General features: G+C 44.1%; 1 protein-coding gene and 1 pseudogene across 1 annotated transcript; both read right to left on the reverse strand.

Moving 5' to 3' along the window:
• Positions 1-223: 223 nt before the first annotated feature.
• LOC123440325 lies at positions 224-2,730 on the reverse strand. The gene is made up of 3 exons (XM_045116898.1): positions 2,397-2,730; positions 995-1,206; positions 224-854 (listed from the first exon to the last, which is right to left on the reverse strand). Exons 1-3 carry the CDS (start codon positions 2,680-2,682, stop codon positions 264-266), a joined length of 1,089 nt encoding a protein of 362 aa, XP_044972833.1. The 5' UTR covers positions 2,683-2,730; the 3' UTR covers positions 224-263.
• Positions 2,731-4,837: 2,107 nt separating this feature from the next.
• LOC123441940 lies at positions 4,838-5,944 on the reverse strand (annotated as a pseudogene).
• Between the last annotated feature and the right edge of the window lie 15,892 nt (positions 5,945-21,836).

Here is a 21,836-nt window from a genome sequence, read left to right on the forward strand (position 1 = left end):
TGCCCTACAGCCATGCCATGTACTAGTAGATTACAGAAAATAGAAACGTTCAAATTTCCACATAATACCCTTCAAACAGAACTGCTACCATCCAGTGTTGCCGAAAGGCAAAAGCAACAAACTCGATATACCACTCCACGACAATATAAACATATAACTTAGTTCACTACAAACATTACTTGATCCATTACATCATTTTGAAGCATGATAACACAACCCTCATTTCATTACACCACAACTTAGTTTGTCATGTTACTCCAGGATTACGGCCTAAAGTCCAGCATGGACCAGAAGACCTTCACTTGAAGCTTGGCAGTACCACAACAAGTCTCCTTTTTCTCTTCACCACGGTGTTGTGGAGTGAATTCAACTTTCTGTTTTCTGGTAGCACCACCACCATCACTACGGACTTCGAAGCCGAATTTGAGAATACCATTCAGACGGAGGGTCATGACACGCCTGCGCAGCTTGATAACTGTACGGTCTTCGCAAGACACCACACCGTCTTGCCCGCTATTATAAATCACAATCCTAGGCTCGATGCCCTTGATGCCAGCCATGATTTTTCCACAGAAACGTCCCTCAAGTAACTCAATCTCGAAGGTAGCCTCGACTGCATTTAGTATAGTTGCATACCTCACCTCCACAATACTAAACCAGCTCTCCAGAGTTTGATGTCCAACATTAACCTTTTCGTCCCTAGGCAGCACTCGCCCATCAATCATAAGCAAACCCTTGCTGATTTGCTCGCCTAGAAGCTTTTCACCAACCTTGATTTTAAGATCTATCTCCAGATATATGAAATCAAGTAATACCAGACCTCGACCTGGGCCAGTTAAGATCAAATTTTCCTCCTGCGAAAAGCAATAGCTGAAAACATTAGATTACGATAATCCAAACACCAATAATGCATGCAACAGGATATGCAATGGGGTTGGACTAAATAAAATCAAGAGGCACATAAGTAGTGATTTTGAAGCAAAGAGGTACATACCCTGCACCTGATAGGCTGGCAATTGTCCCTGTGGCGGTTAAAGAGGTACATACACTTGTGGTCGATGCTGTCTCTAGCTATGATAGTGCCATACACATTGATGGGGAAGCCTTTATCCGAGGAGACAATCTTGACAGAAAGTATGTTTGCAGTGTCTTCGAGACCCAAGCCATCTATACACCTCTTAGTGTATCGCATTGGAGGGATAGGCGCTGCAATGGAAGAGACAAAAGCAGCAGCAGCAGCAGCTAATTGTGAGGGACAAAAAGAATTATGTAAAGCAAAAAAATGCACCGCAGCAGCATGGCAAGGGTAGTAAGAGAAGATAGCAAATGCAGTGGCATACAATTCAGTTTTCATATTCAGATTCATATTCATACTGCAAGAAATTCAGTTTTCAAATCATGTTTGGCTCTCGCATAAAACTTGGGGAGTGCCTCAAGAAAATCCATTGAAATAAAAGGCCCAGGTTGTAATGGAACAGACAAAGGTTGAAGAAGCCCAGCAGGAAGGGTGTGCTCACTCTTGTTGAGTTGACACACATTACTGTGAAGAACACACTTGGAGGGAGAAAAAGAAAGCAGAAGGGACCCATTGTTTCAGTGCAAGTCGAACAATGATGGAAAAGCATCCAGTATGTAGCCGACATATGCCAACAACCCAAATGCACATATGCTAGTTAAGTTGAAACTCCTAAATTAAAGCGCAAGCAACAAAACAAATTTTTTGAAGGCGCGGAGTGTCGAAGAAAAAGCATAGCTCGATTAACACAACTAGGGGCAATACGGTTCATTTTCCTAGAACACCACAACAAATGTCCCTACCAGCTGTTGCCAGTGAAGCTAAAACCATGGCTACCCCTCGACAAGCCTGTAGCTCTTATCCTAGGCCTGAACCTCCAATTACCGTACCATTGGTACTGAATACAACCACCACTCACAAAGCGAGCTATTCTTATTTCACTTAGACAGTACAAATCAAATCAGTCAACAACAAGAATGGCACATATAGTTGATGCAAACAACATAAATAAGAAAACCTGGTAAGAATGAAACTTTTTCTGTTGACCTTTTGCAATGATAAGGCTTACAGGCATAACAAGCAAGGATATTCAAAAAAGAGAAGGGTTGTTTGGTCTCTAGACAGGAATCTATACTACGTAGTCATGTTAGTATATTCATTCATTTAAAATATGGAGCCAATAAATGAGCAGTAATCATCATGTGCAATTGTTCAGAATTATGAATTATCAAATATGGGACTGAATATTGTGCAATTGTTCTAAACATAACTAGTCCAACAATGAGGCTAGCAATCGTGAAAACAACTTGAAAAGAGATGTTTCAGATGTATGCCTTCGGAATAGAATCGGGATCTAGGTTTTGATGGCGGGCGGACTTACACTTGGCGTCGATGTCGAAGACGGAGAAGTCGGTGAAGGGGTAACGGGTGTAGACCCGGCGCTTCGTCTTGGGGTCGTGCTCGAGGATGGAGTCCAAGACCTGCCGGTGTGCTAGGGCTCTCCGCCGGCACTCCGCCGCCTTCCGCGCCTTCTCCTCTTCCTGCCGCGCCTTCTTCTCCTTACTCGCCTCCGCCTTCTGCGCCAAGAACAACATCGCCGCCTCGTCGAAGAAGACGTCCACCCAACTCTCAATCTCCGGCTCCTCCACTACGGACGCCATCGCCATCAATCCGAATTCCGCGCCGTCGCCGATGATGGTAACCCTAAGTCGCCCTCCGACTCCTCCTTTTTTTGTTTTTTACTACGTGCATGGCACGTATAAATTTAGTTCTAAATAAAATCTAGAATATACATTATATATTACTTACTACAATTCATCGAGTTGTTGAAGACTGAGTGTATATGTGAGTTCTCTTAATAATACTACAATACTAAGTGCAAGCTAGATTATGTAGGGGACTACAAGACCTCTTGCAGATTTATTTGTAAAGCAAGTTAGATAAGGACAAAGAATCCATATATCGATTATTACATCCACTAATTAGGCACGTGCCTTGGTGCTATAATGTTTTCATGATTCATATCACGTAAAAAATAAAATGTTACTACAAGAGGTCGATAAATTAAGTCACTACATGATCAAGGTTGCAACCTCACATGCACTGATCATCACTGCATTGTGCCATCACCACTTCAAACATTTGCAAGACAATTCAGGAATAAAGAATAAATTAATAACAAAATATGCATACAATAGTGCAGATAAATCTTGAAGTACAACAAGTGAATGCATAGAAAGGTGTATATACAAACTTACAAAAGACTCTTACGTAACTTTACTCGTATAAATCTCGCTACATTTCTCTCGGTAATTTGCCTCCAAAATTTGTTTAATATGTGATATGTAATTTGCATTACAGTAAATAAATTTTTGTGTCAAGCTTCAAAATCATTTTCTATATATAAGAAACCGGAACAACTGTAAAAGTGGGAAGGAACCAGTCTATCTTTCCCTAAGAGCATCTCCAACAGCCGCGCTATATAGTCGTTGTGTTGAAAAAGTAGTCATTTTAGCGCGCGCTACCGTTCCGGGAGCTCCAGCGGATGCGCAAAAACTGCCCGCGCGGCATATTAATTCATCGCGCGAGGGAAACGCCGTCGCGCGCCGCTTATTTGCTACGCCTGCTCCTGCGCGCTGAACTCTCGAGCGCTCGCGCGAAACTCCACCTACCCATCCAGCCGCGCCGCCGTCGTCGTCCGCGCCACCCCATTTCTTCGACGACTGTTCCGGCACTTCCGCGGTCTCTTCCCGCGCGACATTATGCACGCTTGTGTGATCATGCACAACATGATCATCGAGAATGAGCGTGATCAAGATATAGACTACTCTAACTATGAGCTCTTGGGACGTCCCGTGCGAGTGCGGTGGAGGGCTGAAAGGGTGGCCCGTTTTGTTGCCTCCTATCATGTCATTCGACAGCGCATAATGAACTCACAAATGATCTCAAGGAGTGGTGGGCTTGGAATGACCGCCAAACAACATCATGATTTGTGCGTTGTACTATTTGTTGTATTGTTGTATTATTGTATTGTTAAACTATTTGTTGTATTTCATGAACTATTTATTTGAATGATATTTAAACTATTTGTTTGAGTTATAATAATAAATTGAACTATTTATTTTAAGCTTTTAGTTGAATGATGTTTGTGATTTAAATTATATGTCATGTCTTTGTTTTGTGAATGTGTGAAATTTATTTTATGTTCAAATTGCAAGAGATGTAAGGCGTCGGCTGCTCGCGCGCTGTGCATTTTAGCGCGTTGCTGGAGCTGCACACCCGCGCTGCATTTCAGCGAGGCTGCTGGAGCGTCAAACACAGCGATGGGCGCGCTGTAAATCAGTTTTATGGACGCCGGCCGCGCGGTTGCACGTCCGTTGGAGCGTCCGGAACGGTAGCGCGCGCTAAAATGACTACTTTTTCAACGCGACTGTTAGAGATGCTTTAATACTAAAGCACGGATCGCTACTGTGGTCCGTCGTTGCAGCACTTTTACAAAAAAAAGTCCTTCTATTTAATGATAATTAATCCCGCAGTTCATATTTAAGTGAAAAAAATGTTTCACTTTTATGAATAAGATCCTACATGTTTTGAGAAGAGGAGGCATGGCGACAACAGACGGCACGCTCGCCAAATCCAATCGGCGGCGGCGCACGACGCAGCTGGTGACGGGCGGCGCGACGGCTGAGCGCGGGGCTTCGGCTCGGTTGATCTGGCCGGGGGAACGGGCGGCGCGGCGAGGGGGTCGCCGGGGGCGCGAGAGCTTCAACGGCCGGCGGGGCGATGCTAGGGAGGAGGGATTAGGGGCGAACTAAGCCAAAATCAATAGAACTGGACGTTGGTCCAGTAGGCTTTGTCCTGCTGCGAGTAAGCTAGGATGACATCGTTGGCCACCAGCGTCTTCCCAGAGTAGCTGGTGATGCGCATGGAGAAGGGCCCCTGCAGCCCGCGGCTGGTGTCCATCCTCCAGATGGATCCCCATGAGCGGCGCATCGGCTACCAGTACCCCGTCCTGCGGCCTATCCTGGTCTACGTGAGCTCCATCCTCACCATGGTGTCGTCGACGTTGGCGTACTCCACGAGCACGGCGAGGTAGTTGGGGTTGGAGCCGCGCTGGACGTGGAAGGTGACCTTCATGCCGGGGAAGTTGCAGCGCACCCTCCTGAACTGCATGTCGATGATGCCGGCGTGGCGGAGCTTGTCGTTGAGGTTGTACATGCCCATGGCCCCGAACGCCGTGCCGCTGAGGTCAAAGTGGTACCTGGCCACGGGGTAGTAGTTCATGTCGGTGATCACCACCCTCCTCGGCTGGCCGGAGCAGGAAGGGTTGTTGGCCGCCACGCATCGGATCTGAACGAAACGCCACCGGTAGAGCAAAGCAAATTAAATTCCTTTGTTAATAAAAGCAAATTAATGGTCAACGTCCCACCGATGGATGGATGCATGAACTTTGCATGCACATGGTAAGTTTGAGCTTGGCCAACTAATTTAACTGACGATGTCGTGTGTCGGATTAAGTAATGCAGTGTTAGGTACCTCGTAGCAGCTGCCGCAGTCGGTGCCGCCGTCGAAGAGAGGATCGTTGCCGCGGGAGGTTATGGAGGAGAAGAGGTACTTGTTCACGTTCTTGAGGCCGCAAGCACCGCCTGCAAATCCATGGGGTACGTACTTTGATCAACATTATTTTCAGTAAGTTGGCAATACGTAGGTGATGCATGAAAGCGTGTGCGCCGTCACTGGAACATATGGGCTGGGCGTACCGTTGTCCATGGGGCCGGCGCCGGCGGGCGCACCGCACCAGATGGCCTTGGCTTTAACGTGTTTATCTAACAATCGTATATCAATTAGATACGGGACGGTTAAAATCTTCACGTACTCAACCCTCATGTCCTTAATAATAAAGTAGCTACGGCTTCTGCCGTACGTCATGACGTTTTTACATAAAAGCCTCTAAGGTTGTAGGTATTTAACGCGCCATCCCTACATAAGTGGATCTGGAAAACGTTTCAATTTTACAAATTAACCCCTACACTATCTAATAATCCGGCCCACGCTCCTTTCTGATCTTATCCAGTGACGGAGAAGGTGGAAGGGGGGAGAGCATCTTCCAGGCTCTCGTCGACGAGCCCGTCGGCATGGAAGCTGCCCGCCTCCTTGGACGGTGGCTGGCTCGGAACCCCTCGGCCTCCAGCCGTATCGGCCTCTCCAGGTGGGCGTCAGCGCCAGCGAACGCATCTTCCCCGTCCCGCCCGCGGCGGCCGTCAGTTTGAGCGCCAGTGTCGAGGAGGCGCGGCAGGGACGGATCCAAATCCAGGGATGGCGTGGAGGTGATCTAGGAGGCGCAGGAGAAGGTCCAGTGGCGGGGCTTGAAGTCCAAGTTCATGGTCGCGGCGTTCCACGCCGGAACCAGGAGCGGCCGCGGGCGCCGCGGAGGAGGCAGTGGCGGCGGCGAGCTCGCACTGGACGGCGGCCCGCACGACGCAGCGCCGCCTGGCAGAGGAGCCCGTGCCTGTGGGGAGGCAGAGGCGGACGGCGGCCACAGATACGGGAGCGGCCGCGGGCGCCGCGTAGGGGGCGGTGACGGCAACGAGCTTGCATCATACGGCGGCCCGCACGATGCGGCGTGGCCCGGAGGAGGAGCGGGCGGCGTCAGCGCCAGCGTGGTCGACTTGGCTTGGCGGCAACGCCCTAAACGCTCCAGCCTGCGCCGGTGGGGAGGGAGGGGGGGGAGGATGGGCAGTGACAGCGCCAGCGTGGTCGACTTGGCTTGGCGGCAACGCCCTAAACGCTCCACACCTCCACGCACTCGTCGCGCCCTGGCGTTGTGGTCGTCGTCAACCTCGCCGAAGAAGGGCTCGCCGTAGTAGGCTTGTAGCGGAGCATCAGGCAACGAGCCACACGACGGCGTCCGAGCTATTCAAAAATGTATATGTCAATGACTGCGGTCTGGAGGTAAGCAGATGCCAGTGATGATATGCTTCAGTATTATTTTTCATATAACACCGATTCATGTATATCGTATTTTCAAAATGTGAAATCACATTTTTTTTTTCAAGTGCCTTAGTGAGATCATACCACATTTGACAATTGACTAGACTTGACAGTCCCAGTTTAGCTTCAAGTAACCTTCTAAAAGTTCATAGGATGATGCATCTTAAACTAATCATCTCTTCGCCTTGATACAGTCTTTCAGGGTGGCAGGAAGGTGGTGAGAACCGTTCTTTCATAGGCTGCCAAACGAGAAGCTTTGCTCTATCAAACTGTTATGCTGGTATGATACGTGCTGGGGAGACAAGATAGAGTCCAAGGAATCCTTAATTGTTGTATTGTGGACGTTTCTATCCCTAAATAAGTATGTATAGTATAGAGACATTTAGTCTGTATATAAAGAGACCCATGAACATTCAGACTCTGTACCTCGAGCACAATGTGTGAATCATATTCTAGCTGTTGGATGGCATTTCCGGTGGTAGTTTTAGATAACTAGTAAATGAAAGGGCTTCTCATAATTCATTGGATATAGACCAGCTGTGTCAATTACATATAGTTGATTGTAAATGACTATTACAAATGAAATGTAATATTTTTATTATTTTATTTCCACAAATATGAGATTCCCATCAAACACTGCACTGATTCAGTTTTTTTCGATAAATATGGGCTTCAGATTGTTTCCTTCAGTGTGTGCGGGATGTATAAGCAGTTCATCACTTGTAACCTTCAGTGTGTGCGGGATGTATAAGCACAAAAAACAGTGCAAAAAATTACAAATAAAATGTAATATATCACAACAAAAATGTTTCCCTTTTGAAAAAAATCTTAAAATTTTATTTTAGAAAACATTAGAACAGTGTTTTCTCGTAAGAAATACCAGGAACATTGCAAAAATAATTACAAATGAAATGTAATATTGCCAGCGGAGGGATGAACGGCAAGGAGCGGCCATCATTGGAGGTACATCGAGAGCTCAACTCCACAAGGAATGGAAGGGAGGGGATGGCCACCATTGGAATGAGGGGAGTGACGGGAACAAAGTGAAGAGATAAGGACAACTTTCTTTTTTCTTTGAGAAGGAGATGAAGAGAACGTTTTTTTTTCAAAAAAGATGAGCAAAGTGCTCCGGAGGACGCATTTTGTGTCTCGTGCGGAGGCTTGGTGTCTATGCTCAGAGCAGCTCACTCGCAAGAGCTTAACAAGTTGTGCAAAAAATAATTTAAAATATATATTATTCATTTATTTTTTGAAAATATGTTATACACAAAAATGCTATTACCCATCAAAAAACAAAACATTATTACCACTCAATAAAAATGATAATTATTATTAAAAAAGTAATCCAATTTTTATGTAAGCATTACATTATATTTTAAAACTTTAAAAGAAACTCCTTCCGTCCAAAAATAATTGTCTTACGTTTAACATTATAATTTACATTTAACATTTAATGGCAAAACAAATAGGTTCTTTATTTTTTTTAGCCCGGTGCAACGCACGGGCATTTGTACTAGTGATAACCAATTCAAACATCAGATATATCACATTGCCGTTCCTTGATTCATAGCGGGCCGGTATTGTTGAAAAATTGATGCAGCCGTTTTTTTTTCCAGCACCGTGTGTTATCATATGGTCGAGAAATAGGATATATGCATCGGGCAGTGATGGAAAAAAGGGGAAAAGTTGTGGATAAATTGACATCCCCAAAACTCATGGTGTTTAAAGATATATTAGGATTTTTATTGAGCCCGGACACCTTGAAGTTATCAAGTGATAATAAACTGAAAGACTGTTGCACAAAATTTTCAGAAACTTTCACTCTTGATGGTTCATCTAATATTGAGGTATATGATCTTACTCTGAACTGAAGATTATGAGAATCATTTTCAAGCATTTCATAGAAATTGATTATTATCATAATATGTGCATTATCTATTCTGTCACAAGTGAATTTGCATTAAGGAATGTTAGAAGTAATTTTCAAAGGCAATATGTATAAATTATCTGATACGCAGACTGATTTCAGATTCATTTAAATGTTATCGACAATACCATATTCATTGTAGTTATTATCTTGTCTATATTAAGAGCATCAATAACCGCGTATCACTAATTCGACCCCTTGAATGTTCGCAGACGCGTTCGATCAATGACCCAGCGTATCCATTTTGAACCCTTATTTTTTCGTCCATGAAGCCACATTTTTCATTTTCTTCCTCATATGTCCAGTCACTTATATTGTTATACATGATTGATAGAGATGAAGAAAGGAAAAGAAAAAATGAATAAAAAATAGAAAATGTGGTCCGTTGTGGTGTCGTATCCTACCTCGACCAACCGAGCGGGTCCGTGCGCGTCCATAACTACTTATATCCTCCCTACATTTGTCCTCAATATGAGGGTTCACGGACGATCCAGACGTATATGGATGATATGTGGGGTCCGATCACTTTTTTCCTTCTTTCTATTATCCGGTCATTGATCGGGCGCGTCCACGGATGATTTGAAGGTGCCGACTATAGATGCTAAGGACCCCCGAATTTTAGTTTCGCCCCGGGCCCCCAAAATCTCAGGACCGGCCCTGACCGGGGGGGGGGGGGGGGGGCAGCCCACCCCGGGGAAGCCCATAGGCCTTAGGGGTGCCGCACCAGCCCTTAGCACTACTGGAATTAGAGATTTTGCCGTCTGCCTATTCTTTGCCGTCTGCTAGCTGACGAAAAGACATTCTTTGCCATCAGCTTCCGCAAAACTGACGACAAAGAACTGGCTGATGGCAAAGAAGGTCTTTGCCAGCAGTCAACTCTTTGCCGTCTGCCGCAGACGGCAAAGAAGGCGCCAGCAGATGACAAAGAAGCTCATCTGGCTGGGGGAACCTTAGGTCAACCTACTCCCTTCTTTGTCGTCTGCTGGCGGACGGCAAAGATGCCAGAGGCAGACGGCAAAGAGTATAAACCCCTTTGCAGTCCGCCAGCAGACGGCAAAGGTCCTGAATCTACTAACGGTTGTCCCGCCCCCACTGCGGCCCTCTCTCTCTCTAACGGCACCTCCCTCTCTCTCTCCTCCGCCGACGCCCAACGCCGCCACCACTGTCGCCCGACCACCCCCGGCGCCGCCCCGGTGCCCCTGGTGCCGCCCCCGAAGCCCCACAACCCCCCGACGCCCCCTGGTGCCGCCCCTGAAGCCCCACCGCCGGCGCCCCGTGGTGCCCCTGGTGCGCCCCCGCTGCCCCACCCCCGGCGCCCCTGGTGCCGCCCCCGCAGCCCCACCGCCGGCGCCGCCGGCCCAGCCACTGCCCTGCAGGCCTCGGCGCCGCCCCCGCAGCCCCACTGCCGGTAAGCCCATCCACCCCCGCCCCCTTGTTCTTTATTTTTTGATTTTTTATTGTTTGGTATTTAGTTTTTTGGAATTAGATTATAACTACCGACATGATTTTTTATTGTTGTTGTAGTAGTTGTTCTTGTTATTGTAGTTGTTGTTGCTATTATAGTTGTTGTGGCATATATAGTTTAGTTGGTAGGTTAGTTAATTAGTAGTTTTAGTGGTAGTTTAGTTAGTTGGTAGATTTAGTTAGTTAATTAGTAGATTTAGTAGGTAGTTTAGTGGTAGATTTTGTTTTGTTATTTAGTGGTAGCTAGATTATTTTTAGTTACTTAGTGGTAGATTCTGTTTTTGTTATTTTTTTCCTGTTTAGTGCTATCTAGGTTTAGCGATAGGTTTAGTTAGCTTCGTTAGTTAGGTTAGTTAGTTAGTTAGCTTAATAGAAAGAATAGGAAGAAGAAGAAGAGGAGGAGGAGGAGAAGAGGAGAAGAGGAGGAGGAGGAGGAGAAGAAGAAGAAGAGGAGGAGGAGGAGGAGAAGACAAAAATAAGAAGGAGAAGAAGAAAAGAAGAAGAAAAGAAGAAGAGATGAAGAAGAGAAGAAGAGAAGAAGAATACCTTCTCCTCCTTCTCCTTCTTCTTCTCCTTCTTCTCCTCCTCCTCCTTCTCCTTCTTCTTGATTTCTTCTTCTTCTTCTCCTCCTCCTCTTTGTTCTCCTCTATCTTATTCTCCTTACCTTATTTTCCCAACAATGAGATAATTAGCCCATTTAGCTAAAAAAATGGCCATTCTTCTCCTCTTTCATATTATCCTTGCTTTAATTAACCCAACAATGACATAATTAGCCCATTTAGCTCCAAAATACCATAATAAGCTCAAAATGGCATAAGAACCTTGGTTAGCTAATTAATATTATATACTTAGCTTGTTTTCCTCTAAAGTGGGATAATTAGCCCATTTAGCTCAAAAAAGACATAATTAGGTAATTTAGCTCCAACAAGAGGAGAAGAGGAGAAGAAATAGGCAAAATGAAAAAAAGAAGAAGAAGAAGAAGAAGAAGAAGAGAAGAAGGAGAAGGAGGAGGAGGAGGAGGAAGAGAAGGCCAAGGACCTTCTATCCTTCTCCTCCTCCTCCTTCTCCTCCTCCTCCTTCTTCTTGATTTCTTCTTCTTCTCCTCCTCCTCCTCTTTCTTCTCCTCTTTCATATTATCCTTGCTTTAATTAACCCAACAATGACATAATTAGCCCATTTAGCTCCAAAATACCACAATAAGCTCAAAATGGCATAAGAACCTTGGTTAGCTCATTAATATTATATACTTAGCTTGTTTTTCTCTAAAATGGGATAATTAGCCCATTTAGCTCAAAAAAGACATAATTAGGTAATTTAGCTCCAACAAGAGGAGAAGAGGAGAAGAAATAGACAAAATGAAAAGAAAGAAGAAGAAGAAGAAGAAGAAGAAGAAGAAGAAGAAGAAGAAGAAGAAGAAGAAGAAGAGAAGGAGAAGGAGGAGGAGGAGGAGGAGGAGGAGAAGGCCAAGGACCTTCTAGTTGTAATAATAAATGGTCAATATATAGTTTTCTTATCCCGTTGCAACGCACGGGCCCTTTTGCTAGTGAGATTATAAACTTGTTGTGGCATCTCACTTTACTCCTCTGAACCTTGTACTACAAACACAGTAAAAAAATCAACAAGAAGACACTCTCAACAAAGCATTAGTCAAAAGCCAAAATATCACCAATCTTACCTCACATTTATGAATATCAGTACATCAGTCTATCTCAGAGCTCACATACAAATATAGTAACGAAACTTTGCCTTGAATTCGGTAACAAGACTCTAATCTCTAACCTTTACCTTGAAAAAAGGAACCTGGTCACACGATGTAAAAATACTTATAGACACAAATCATCAATAGAGAATATTCAACGATTAAACATCAAATATTGAATCGTTAAATAGTCAGAATCTGCCAAGGTTAAGAAAATCAAATCACAATATAGTCCACTACAATGAATTCTCAAAATATCTTCAATTACTTCGCTTCGTGTTATTAGCATGCTTGTTCACCTTCCCATAGAGTGTCCGCTGATTCTGGTGCTTGTTTTGAGTCCATAATAGCAAATTTGTTGTACATGCTTCACGCATGTAAAAAACAATGCAGAATGTTGTTTTTTTGTTTGTGAATCACGTGCACAATCCATGACAACATAACTGAAGATATACTAAATACTTTCTAGTTAACTCTTCAAATGACTAATCAATATAGAAGTCCTCACTACATCTGTAGGTAAAAACCAAATATCTCCGTCTGTTTTTCTCTACTAGTTTAAATCTCACAAAAGTAGTTGAGTACAAAAAATATAGAGAAGGGATAACCTGAAGTAGCTATTATCAACCATGCATCATATATATCAGCTGCCCGTTAATGGTTAGTTCATACAATGTGCACAGTTTCTGTTGAAGTAATAAAAGTGATGGAAGACCTCAAGTATGCTCAACCCAGATTACTTACACATGCATTGCACTTGCCATCAATCGGGCTTAAAATTAGTTCACAGGAGACGGAGATGTTGGGTTAGAACTTCCCTTGTTTTTAGATTGATTCTCGGGTGGATGCAGTAGTAGGGGTCTCTTGAATCTGGATGACGTGAAGTGGGAGGTCCGGCGGGTGAGGTCTGGCGAGATAAGGCGTTGCACCTGGTCCACGAGGCGACGACGAATTTGGGTCGAAGTGCGTGGCGCATCGGGCGGCGCAGTGGGCGGCAACACGTGGGTGCCCGGAGGAAGGGACGACCACTCCTCGTGCATCCGCGACGGCGGCTCACCTGCATGGGAGCGATCGGAGCCTTGCGCGCGCGTCCCAGCCAAGTCTTGTGTTTGGCTCCTCTTCGCGCGTCTGGCATCGGGAGTTGGGGGCCGAGGCGATGTAATGGAGAGTGAGGCCGCCGGCGACCAAGGTGAGGTGTGAGTAGCGGGTGAGATGGTGGACGCGGTTAGCGGCGGCGACTCTCCATAGGAACAGGAGGTGGGAGTTGACCCGATCGAGCGTAATGCACCAGGGGTTATGGGTGGACCAAGGGCACCGGCGTGGGGCTGAGCGTTTAGGACGTGGATGCGGGGCTGGGCGTTTTGTTAGCGATGCAGTTTCGTTAACGAAGATGTTTAGACCATTGACGATATGATTAGACGGCTAAGATTGTGATTTGGATCTGCTTTTCCGCCTTTTAATAGTATAGATAAGTCAAAGATATCACCGCTGCTGCCTCAGGCCAGGCCTTGATCCTTTTCCGTCCGTGTCCGTCCATACGAACCACATGCGACACGGCCCATTAACCTGTACTTACTTGTGCAGTGCGTTTTTTTTCATGATAATACGATGTCTCCGTCCCTCGAAACAAAAATGTAATATTTGTCTCCCACTCAAAAAAACAAGACAATTGCATGTCTTGTTCGTATCAATCATCTGTATGGTTCGGTCGGTTTTGGTATACAGTGCGGTGCTTTGCAAAGGGTTTTGTAATTCCTGGCTGATATTTCACATCAGTCAGATTTTTTGTTCCATCGGGCCTTTTTTTTAAATGTTCATATATTCATAAAACGTTCACAAAGAAACAACGCTCCAAAGTTACTATGAATGTTCTTGAAACGTAACAAGGATATTCATGCTTTTTAAATGAATATATGTAAAAAACATGTTTATGGATTTTCACAAAAAATATATATACGAGTAAAAACATAACAAAATAAAAATAAAAATCACCTCGTAACCTTCACATGCTTTTAAAAAATGTTCATATGATTTCTAAAAACATTTAGTCATCTTTTGGCAAAAACATATGTGCAACTAAAATAGTAGTAATATTTCAGAAATATCTCATTTATGTAATAATACTGACAACCAAATAAGAAATCGAAGCAAACCACAACAAAACAACTAAAAGAAAACCAAGAACTATACAACACTCCTCAACGCATTGTACCACGTCCTAAACTAATTGGAGCGACTAACTAAATTAGATTATACTCCGTGTTTTGCTGCAAAAACTTTTAGTCACATGCACATAATAATACATGCATCGAGTAATTGCAAGCTAGAAAAAATGACTTGAATGAATATAGCAAAAAGGAGGGGCAACTCCTTGGTTGAAATTATATAAACAGAAAATGGATGATGCCAACCAATATGATGTTCTTGTGCAACTATGAAAGCTCATGATAACAACTATAGACTACGAGTGAGCAAACTACAAAAAACTAAAATAGACTTGATCTGACAACTACAAGGTAGGGATTGTGCAACTACAAGCACGATATTGCAAAGAAAAAAGCAACATAAAAAAAGTTTGCAAAACCATTAAAAAGCTCATAAACCCAAAGATATACCCTCATAACTCAGCATTTGGTGCACAAGATGAGGCAGCTCCTCCAGCAACTACTGCCTGCACACATGGTGGTAAAAACCACATGTAAGACATGGAGCATACCAACTAATACAAAAATATTTTGCAACTATAAAAATTGAGCATCCGAACTCATGTCAAGTTCTTCTGGAAAAACTCTTTTTAGAAAAAAAAATAACTAATGATGTCAACTACAAAGTGATTATTGTGCAACTACAACGAATGGTGGTGCCAACAGTTGCATAATTCATGTGCAACTAAGTGAGAAAAACTCACATTCCAAGGTCTATTTACCTTAGAAGATGATGCAGCTCCCCGTGCAACTGATGCACATCTACTCCGTTTTACAAACAGAGACTGATCAACACCCTAAGAAATAAAAAATGTACATGGGGAAAACAAGATTAATTATATGACCCACAAACCAAAAAAAGATGGTTATGTCTTGAGCATGACCATTGTTGAGGAAATCGTTAACTCGTAGCTGCTCAGTTGGCTGGCGAGTAGGGGATTAATGAGCTAATCGGCAAGTTAATCGGCCATTTAATCAATTAATCAAACGTTTTTTTGGTTTATCGGCTACTCGGTGACCCTATGAGTAGGGATTAATCGGCAAGTTAACTGGTTAATCGGATGAGTTCTTGAACCGGGAGCATGACACTTACCTCAAGTGCATCTCTCTGCTGAACACTACGGGCAGAGCGTTGTTGACGATCAGCAGGACGCTTCAAGTTCCGACGAGAGGGTCGACTTGTGGAACCCTAATTAAGCAAGAAAAAAACATAAAAAACATATATGGACAAGTTCAAAAAACTCAAAGAGACAAACAAAATGAAAAAATACAGCTTCTTCATTGTCATTCGCATCTCCTCCTATTATAACCATTTTTGGCCTGCGGAAAATAGAAGAAAAAAAAAGATACACAAGAAGACTATAAAAAGGATAATCAATTGCTTTAATCTGCACACCTCTACACATAAGGAGGACATGTCGTCGTTTACTCACGACAGTAGCCATGGGTAGGCTAATCGAGAGTGGTGGGAACCGAAGGACACCGGCGGACTCCGGGAACAGGATTGGTACAAGCGATATAGACACACGATGTATCCAGGTTCGGGGCTCTCCGTGGGAGATAATACCCCTAGTTCTGCCAGATTGGTTGATGAACCAGAGAGATTACAATGTGCTCCTTGAGTTGTTTGACGAACGAGGAAGAAGGAGCAGTCGGCTCGCGTCTACCTCTCCTGTATGAGTGGGTGAGTGTGTGTGAAGTTGGCCGACCCTCTGCATGGAGGGGGATCGGGGGGTTTTATAGTCGAACCCACCGAGCTACAATATGGATAAAAGTACATAAGAGGGGCCCGCCTGGCAGCCTCGCCGGCTGGCCAAGGGGCCCGACGTGGTCTGGTCTTGTCGTTGGAGGGGCCCGTCGACTGCAAGGTCCTATCTGGTCATGGGACCCGCCGGCCAGCCAATGGGGCTCTCGCGTGAGGCCCACATAGGACACGTGTGGTACGTGCGGCGCCGTCTTGCGAGATTCGTCATGGGTCGTCGGTACGGCCGTCTCCACTGTTGCCACGCCAAGCTTGGTAATGGAGTGGGCGCTGGCGGGCTGGTACTGTGCTGGGTTGACGGATCGGAGCCAGCGTAGGTTAGCGGCCATACCTGGCGTGCGCCTCAACCTTGTACCCGTGCTGACGCGTCTTTACCTTTAATCATGGAGTCCCGTCACAACCTAGGATTGTATGTGATGGGTGCTCTCTAGCCAGCTAGCGGCCTCGCTAGCCGGCCTTGGAGCCGTCATCTCGCCCCTAGCCGACAGGCGCTTCCTAGCCGACCAGGAGGAGTTACCGTCTCGCCCCTAGCCGACACGCACTTCCTAGGCGGCCAGGGGGAGTCAACCGTTTGGAGGAAGCTGAAGACTTCCTTTGTACTTGGGCGCAAAGGAATAGGCCGGATGAGCCTACCCCGAGGTTATCCCCCGTCAGGTGGTTTCAAGAACATCATGGTTTCGACCCTCTGAATGTAAGTGGAACGCCGTCGAGGTTCAAAAAGATCATACAGACTTAGTGATTGGTAGCTTCTATGTGCGACCACTGGCTATATGGGCTTTGTCTTAGTTGATCAGTTGTGGAAACCTTACCCGGATGTGCCAGCACACGTAGTTCTCATAGTTGGGATGGGCCTCCTGTGGGACTAGGTGACTGCTTCTGAAAGACTTTGTCCCAATCTTCGAGTTGGGTCCAGTGGGAAAAAGCGTGCCAAACTCTGCAGAGTATTAAAACTAATCATGATAAGTCGTGTCCCGGTTATGGCTAATTTTGAGAAGCTAGGCCATTACAGTTGTTGGATGATCTTGACACATGATACACTTAATAAAATTTGGTGGGAAACTTAATGATGGTAATAGGTTGGAGTTGGAGATGCCAATTCAACCATATGTGAGTTAATTGTAGTAAACAAATTAAAACTTGAATATTAGGTAGCTATGACGATAAAATTAGATTTTGGCAAAATAAACCTCAAGCCTCCCTTTGTTATACTATGCATGTACATGTAGGTCTACTTATTATTATTCCTATGTAACCTTGCCAATACATTCAAAGTATTGACCTATACGGCCGCAATGTCTCATGTTGCAGGATATTCACACGAGGAGTAAGGTACCGTTAGGGTCGCGAGTCTTCACTCAGCATCGCCAGTGGGCTACGATGGGACTCATCGTTATTAATCTGCTACTTTTTCGCTGTTTGATAGAATAAAGCTAGCTAAGTGCTATGTAGATTGTTATACTTCATAAATTATGGATCATACATTGTAATAAATGATGCACTTGTTATTCTCGTATTCATCTATACTGTATGTGCTAGCGACTCGATCCAGGGACTAGCACAGTAAAGCACACAGACTCAAATCCTTCGAAATTTGGTCGTTACATATGGTATCAGAGCATTGTGTTGACTGTAGGTCGTGACCCTAAAAAATGGATTAGAAAAGCCATAGGAGTGAGAATTTCACTTTATAAACCTTAGATATATCTTACTCTTTCATTTGACCACCACTCTAGTGTCCTGACCAGTCTAAGTAGGAACTAGTGCTGAGACCACCATTTATTTTGTTTTATTGTTATATTAGTGTGTTAGTGTATCTGATTATGCCCACCTTTGTGGTATGGCGATACTAGGTTGCTTGCTTGATTGTTAGTTTGCTTGTTAAATTAGGATCTTGTCGAAATTATTCGACTATATATATAGATATGTTTGATTATTGTTATGTTTGTTGGTGTTTTGTTGCCTCATATATATTACCTTGGTCATACTATGCATATGGGTAGAATATCTATATCTCCTTAGACCTATTCTATCTATTACTCATCTACTCTTGCCCACCAGATGCCACCGAGACATGAGACTAGAGGCAGGGGTTCAGGAGGAGGCAACAATGATAATGGCAATGATGAACCGCGAGCATATGTGCAACAAATCCTTCAGGGGCAAGGCCATTTGATCCAGTTGCTCGCTTCGAGCTTGGGAAACAACAACAACAACAACAACAACAACAACAACAACAACAACAACAACAACAACAATCCGCCGCCTCCCCCACCTATGGATATGCTTACTAGGTTCTTGAGGTTGAATCCCCAGAGGTTCTCCAGCAGCCCTGAACCTATTATGGCTGATGATTGGCTTCGTTCAATTGGTAGGAACCTGTAGACTGTTGGATGCACAGATGCAGAAAGAGTGAGGTTTGCCTCACATCTGTTGGAGGGTCCTACCGCAGCCTGGTGGGACAAATACTTGGTCACCTATCCCATTGATACTATCACCTGGGCGCAGTTTCAGGCAGCTTTTCGCGCCGTACATGTGTCTGTTGGCGCCATGAGTCTAAAGAAGAAGGAGTTTCGCAGATTGCATCAGGGAGGTCGCACAGTTAATGAATATGTGGAGGAATTCGATAACCTTGCATGTTATGCTCCTAATGATGTTAATACTCATGCAGCTTGACACGAGAAATTCTTGGAGGGCCTCAATGATGATTTGGGTGTTCACTTGATAGTGGCCACTTTTGGTAATTAACAGGAGCTTGTTGATAAGGCTATTGTGCTTGAGGGAAAGCATCAGGCCATAGAGAACCGCAAGATGAAGTTCAACAACAACAAGTACAATTCAGGACCACAGTAGAAGCCACGAACTTCATATCATAATCATTGAGGTAATGGGCATCATCATCATGGAGGTAATGGACATAATCATAATGAAGGTAATGGCCACAACCATAATGGCCACCATCATCACAATGGACACAAGGGCAATAATGGTAATGGTAATGGAAGTAATAATAACCAGAATCGCTAGAATGTGCTAGTGTAGAGAGACCTTAATCAGGTCAGTGCTACAAGTGTAGAAAGATGGGCCACTACTCCAATGCTTGTCCAGAGAGCAATAATGGTAATGGGAATTCTGGAGTCAGCAAGCCAAACCCCTTTCAAAAGGGTCATGTCAACCATGTTAATGTGGAGGAGGTCTATAATGAGCCTGATGCAGTGATTGGTAAGTTTTTGATCAATTCAGTACCCGCGCTTGTTCTTTTTTATACTGGTGCATTGCATTCATTTATTTCAAGGGTATTTGTTGATAAACATGGATTGCCAACCAAAACCCTTAGTATGCCTATTAGAGCGAGTTCCCCAGGAGCTGAGATGATAGCAGGTGTTGGTTGTCATCAGTTAACCTTGTCTATTGGGAAGTATGAGTTCCCTACAGATTTGATCATTTTGAAGTCACAAGGTGTAGATATTATATTGGGTATGGACTGGTTACACTTCTATAAATGTGTTATCTATTGTGCTAGTCGAGCTATTTCTCTCAGTGCACCAGGAGGGAAGAGAATCAAATATGTATGTAAGTATCAGCATAAGCGGATGCAGGTGAACTCTCTTAAGGGAGGGTAGCCTGGAAGAGGTGCTAGTTGTGAAGGATTATCCAGATGTGTTTCCAGAGGAGTTGCCACGTATGTCACCAGATAGAGATATTGAGTTTCTTCTTGATTTACTACCAGGCACTGGGCCTATTGCAAAGAGACCATACAAAATGCCTCCTCAAGAGTTGGAGGAATTGAAGAAGAAGTTAAGGGAATTACAGTCGCAAGGATGTATTCGCCCAAGTTCATCACCTTGGGGAGCCCCTGTTTTGTTTGTGGAGAAGAAGGATGGAACCTTGAGGATGTGTGTTGATTATCGTTCTCTCAATGAGGTAACCATCAAGAATAAGTATCCTTTGCCTATGATAAATGATTTGTTTGACCTGTTGGAGGGAGCTACCGTGTTTTCTAAGATTGATATTCCTTCTGGTTATCATCAATTAAAGATTTGTGAGAAGGACATTCCAAAGACTGCTTTAACTACGAGGTATGGGCTGTATGAGTATACTGTTATGTCATTTGGATTGACTAATGCCCCTGCATACTTCATGAATATGATGAACAAGGTGTTTATGGAGTTCTTGGATAAATTCGTGGTTGTTTTCATTGATGATATATTGGTATTTTCCAAGAATAAGCAAGAGCATGAAGTGCATCTGTGTTTGGTATTGGAGAAATTGAGGGAGCACAAGTTGTATGCCAAGTTGAGTAAATGTGAGTTTTGGCTGGATGAGGTACCATTCCTTGGCCATGTTATATCAGGTAATGGAGTTGCAATTGATCCATCCAAGGTTGATGTTGTTACAGAGTGCGAGTCACCCACATCAGTTGGGGAGATTCACAACTTTTTGGGCTTGACAGGTTATTACAGATGGTTTATTGAATTTTTTTCCAAGATTGCAAAGCCTATGACTGAATTGTTGAAGAAGGGGGATAAATTTGTTTGGACTGATGATTGTGAAGCTAGCTTTCAGGAGTTGAAGTAGTGTTTAGTTACATCACCGGTCTTAATTCTGCCACACATACACAAAGATTTCCAGGTATATTGTGATGCTTCTCGTCAGGGACTTGGGAGTGCTTTGATGCAGGAAGGTAAAGTTGTTTCTTATGCTTCACGCCAGCTTAAGAATCATGAGCATAATTATCCTACACATGACTTGGAGTTAGCCTCAGTTGTGCATGCATTGAAAACATGGAGGCATTATCTCGTTGATAATCATTGTGATATATTTACTGATCACAAGAGCTTGAAGTATATTTTTACTCAAAGGGAGTTGAATCTTAGATAGAGGAGATGGTTGGAGCTTATTAAGGATTATGATTTGAATGTACAATATCATCCTGGTAAGGCTAATGTTGTTGCTGATGCATTGAGTCGTAGGAGCCATGCTAATGCCATTAATATTGATGATATGCCACCAGAGTTATGTGAGCATTTTAGAAATCTCATATTGGAGATGGTCCCTAAGGGCTATTTGGCAACACTTGAGGTAAAGCCTACTTTGCTTGACATAATTAGAGAACCTCAAAAGAATGATAAGTATATTGATGAGATAAAGGAGAATATGCTAAAAGGGAAGGCAAAAGGTTTCCATGAGGATGAACATGGAACCATACGGTTTGAGAAGCGTATCTGTGTACCTCAGGATGCAGAGATAAGAAAGTTGATTCTTCACGAGGCGCATGATTCACCTTATTCCATCCACCCAGGTAATACTAAGATGTATCTGGATTTGAGGGAGAGATTTTGGTTGCCTAGCCTGAAGAGGGAAATTGCGGGGTATATTGCAGTATGTGATGTGTGCGAGAGAGTTAAAGCAGAGCATCAGAAACCGGCAGGTTTGTTACAACCATTGCCTATACCTGATTGGAAGTGGGATGCGACTAGTATAGATTTCATCACACGGTTACCCAGGACTCGATCTGGTTATGATTCTATTTGGGTAGTTGTTGATCGTTTGACTAAAGTTGCTCACTTCATCCCGGTAACGACTACTTATACCAGTGCTAAGCTAGCAAAGATTTATATGTGCATAATTGTTTGTCTGCATGGAGTTCCAAGGAAGGTAGTGTCTGATAGAAGTACTCAGTTCACCTCTAAATTTTGGCGTCACTTGCATGAATCGTTGGGCACTGGACTGGAGTTCGGTACAACATTCCATCCACAGACATTGAATTGGGTAGA

The sequence above is a fragment of the Hordeum vulgare genome, chromosome 3H (genome assembly GCF_904849725.1).
Source record: "Hordeum vulgare subsp. vulgare chromosome 3H, MorexV3_pseudomolecules_assembly, whole genome shotgun sequence".
NCBI classification, from domain to species: Eukaryota; Viridiplantae; Streptophyta; class Magnoliopsida; order Poales; family Poaceae; genus Hordeum; species Hordeum vulgare.

What these genes read in the sequence shown, in the direction of transcription:
- LOC123440325 (XM_045116898.1), bottom strand. Translation starts at nt 2,682, where the DNA reads ATGGCGATGGCGTCCGTAGTGGAGGAGCCGGAGATTGAGAGTTGGGTG. An exon ending in CTTCGACATCGACGCCAAGT is followed by an intron (nt 1,207 to 2,396) that starts GTAAGTCCGCCC and finishes CTTCCATTGCAG; the next exon opens with CGCCTATCCCTCCAATGCGA. An exon ending in GCCAGCCTATCAGGTGCAGG is followed by an intron (nt 855 to 994) that starts GTATGTACCTCT and finishes TGCTTTTCGCAG; the next exon opens with GAGGAAAATTTGATCTTAAC.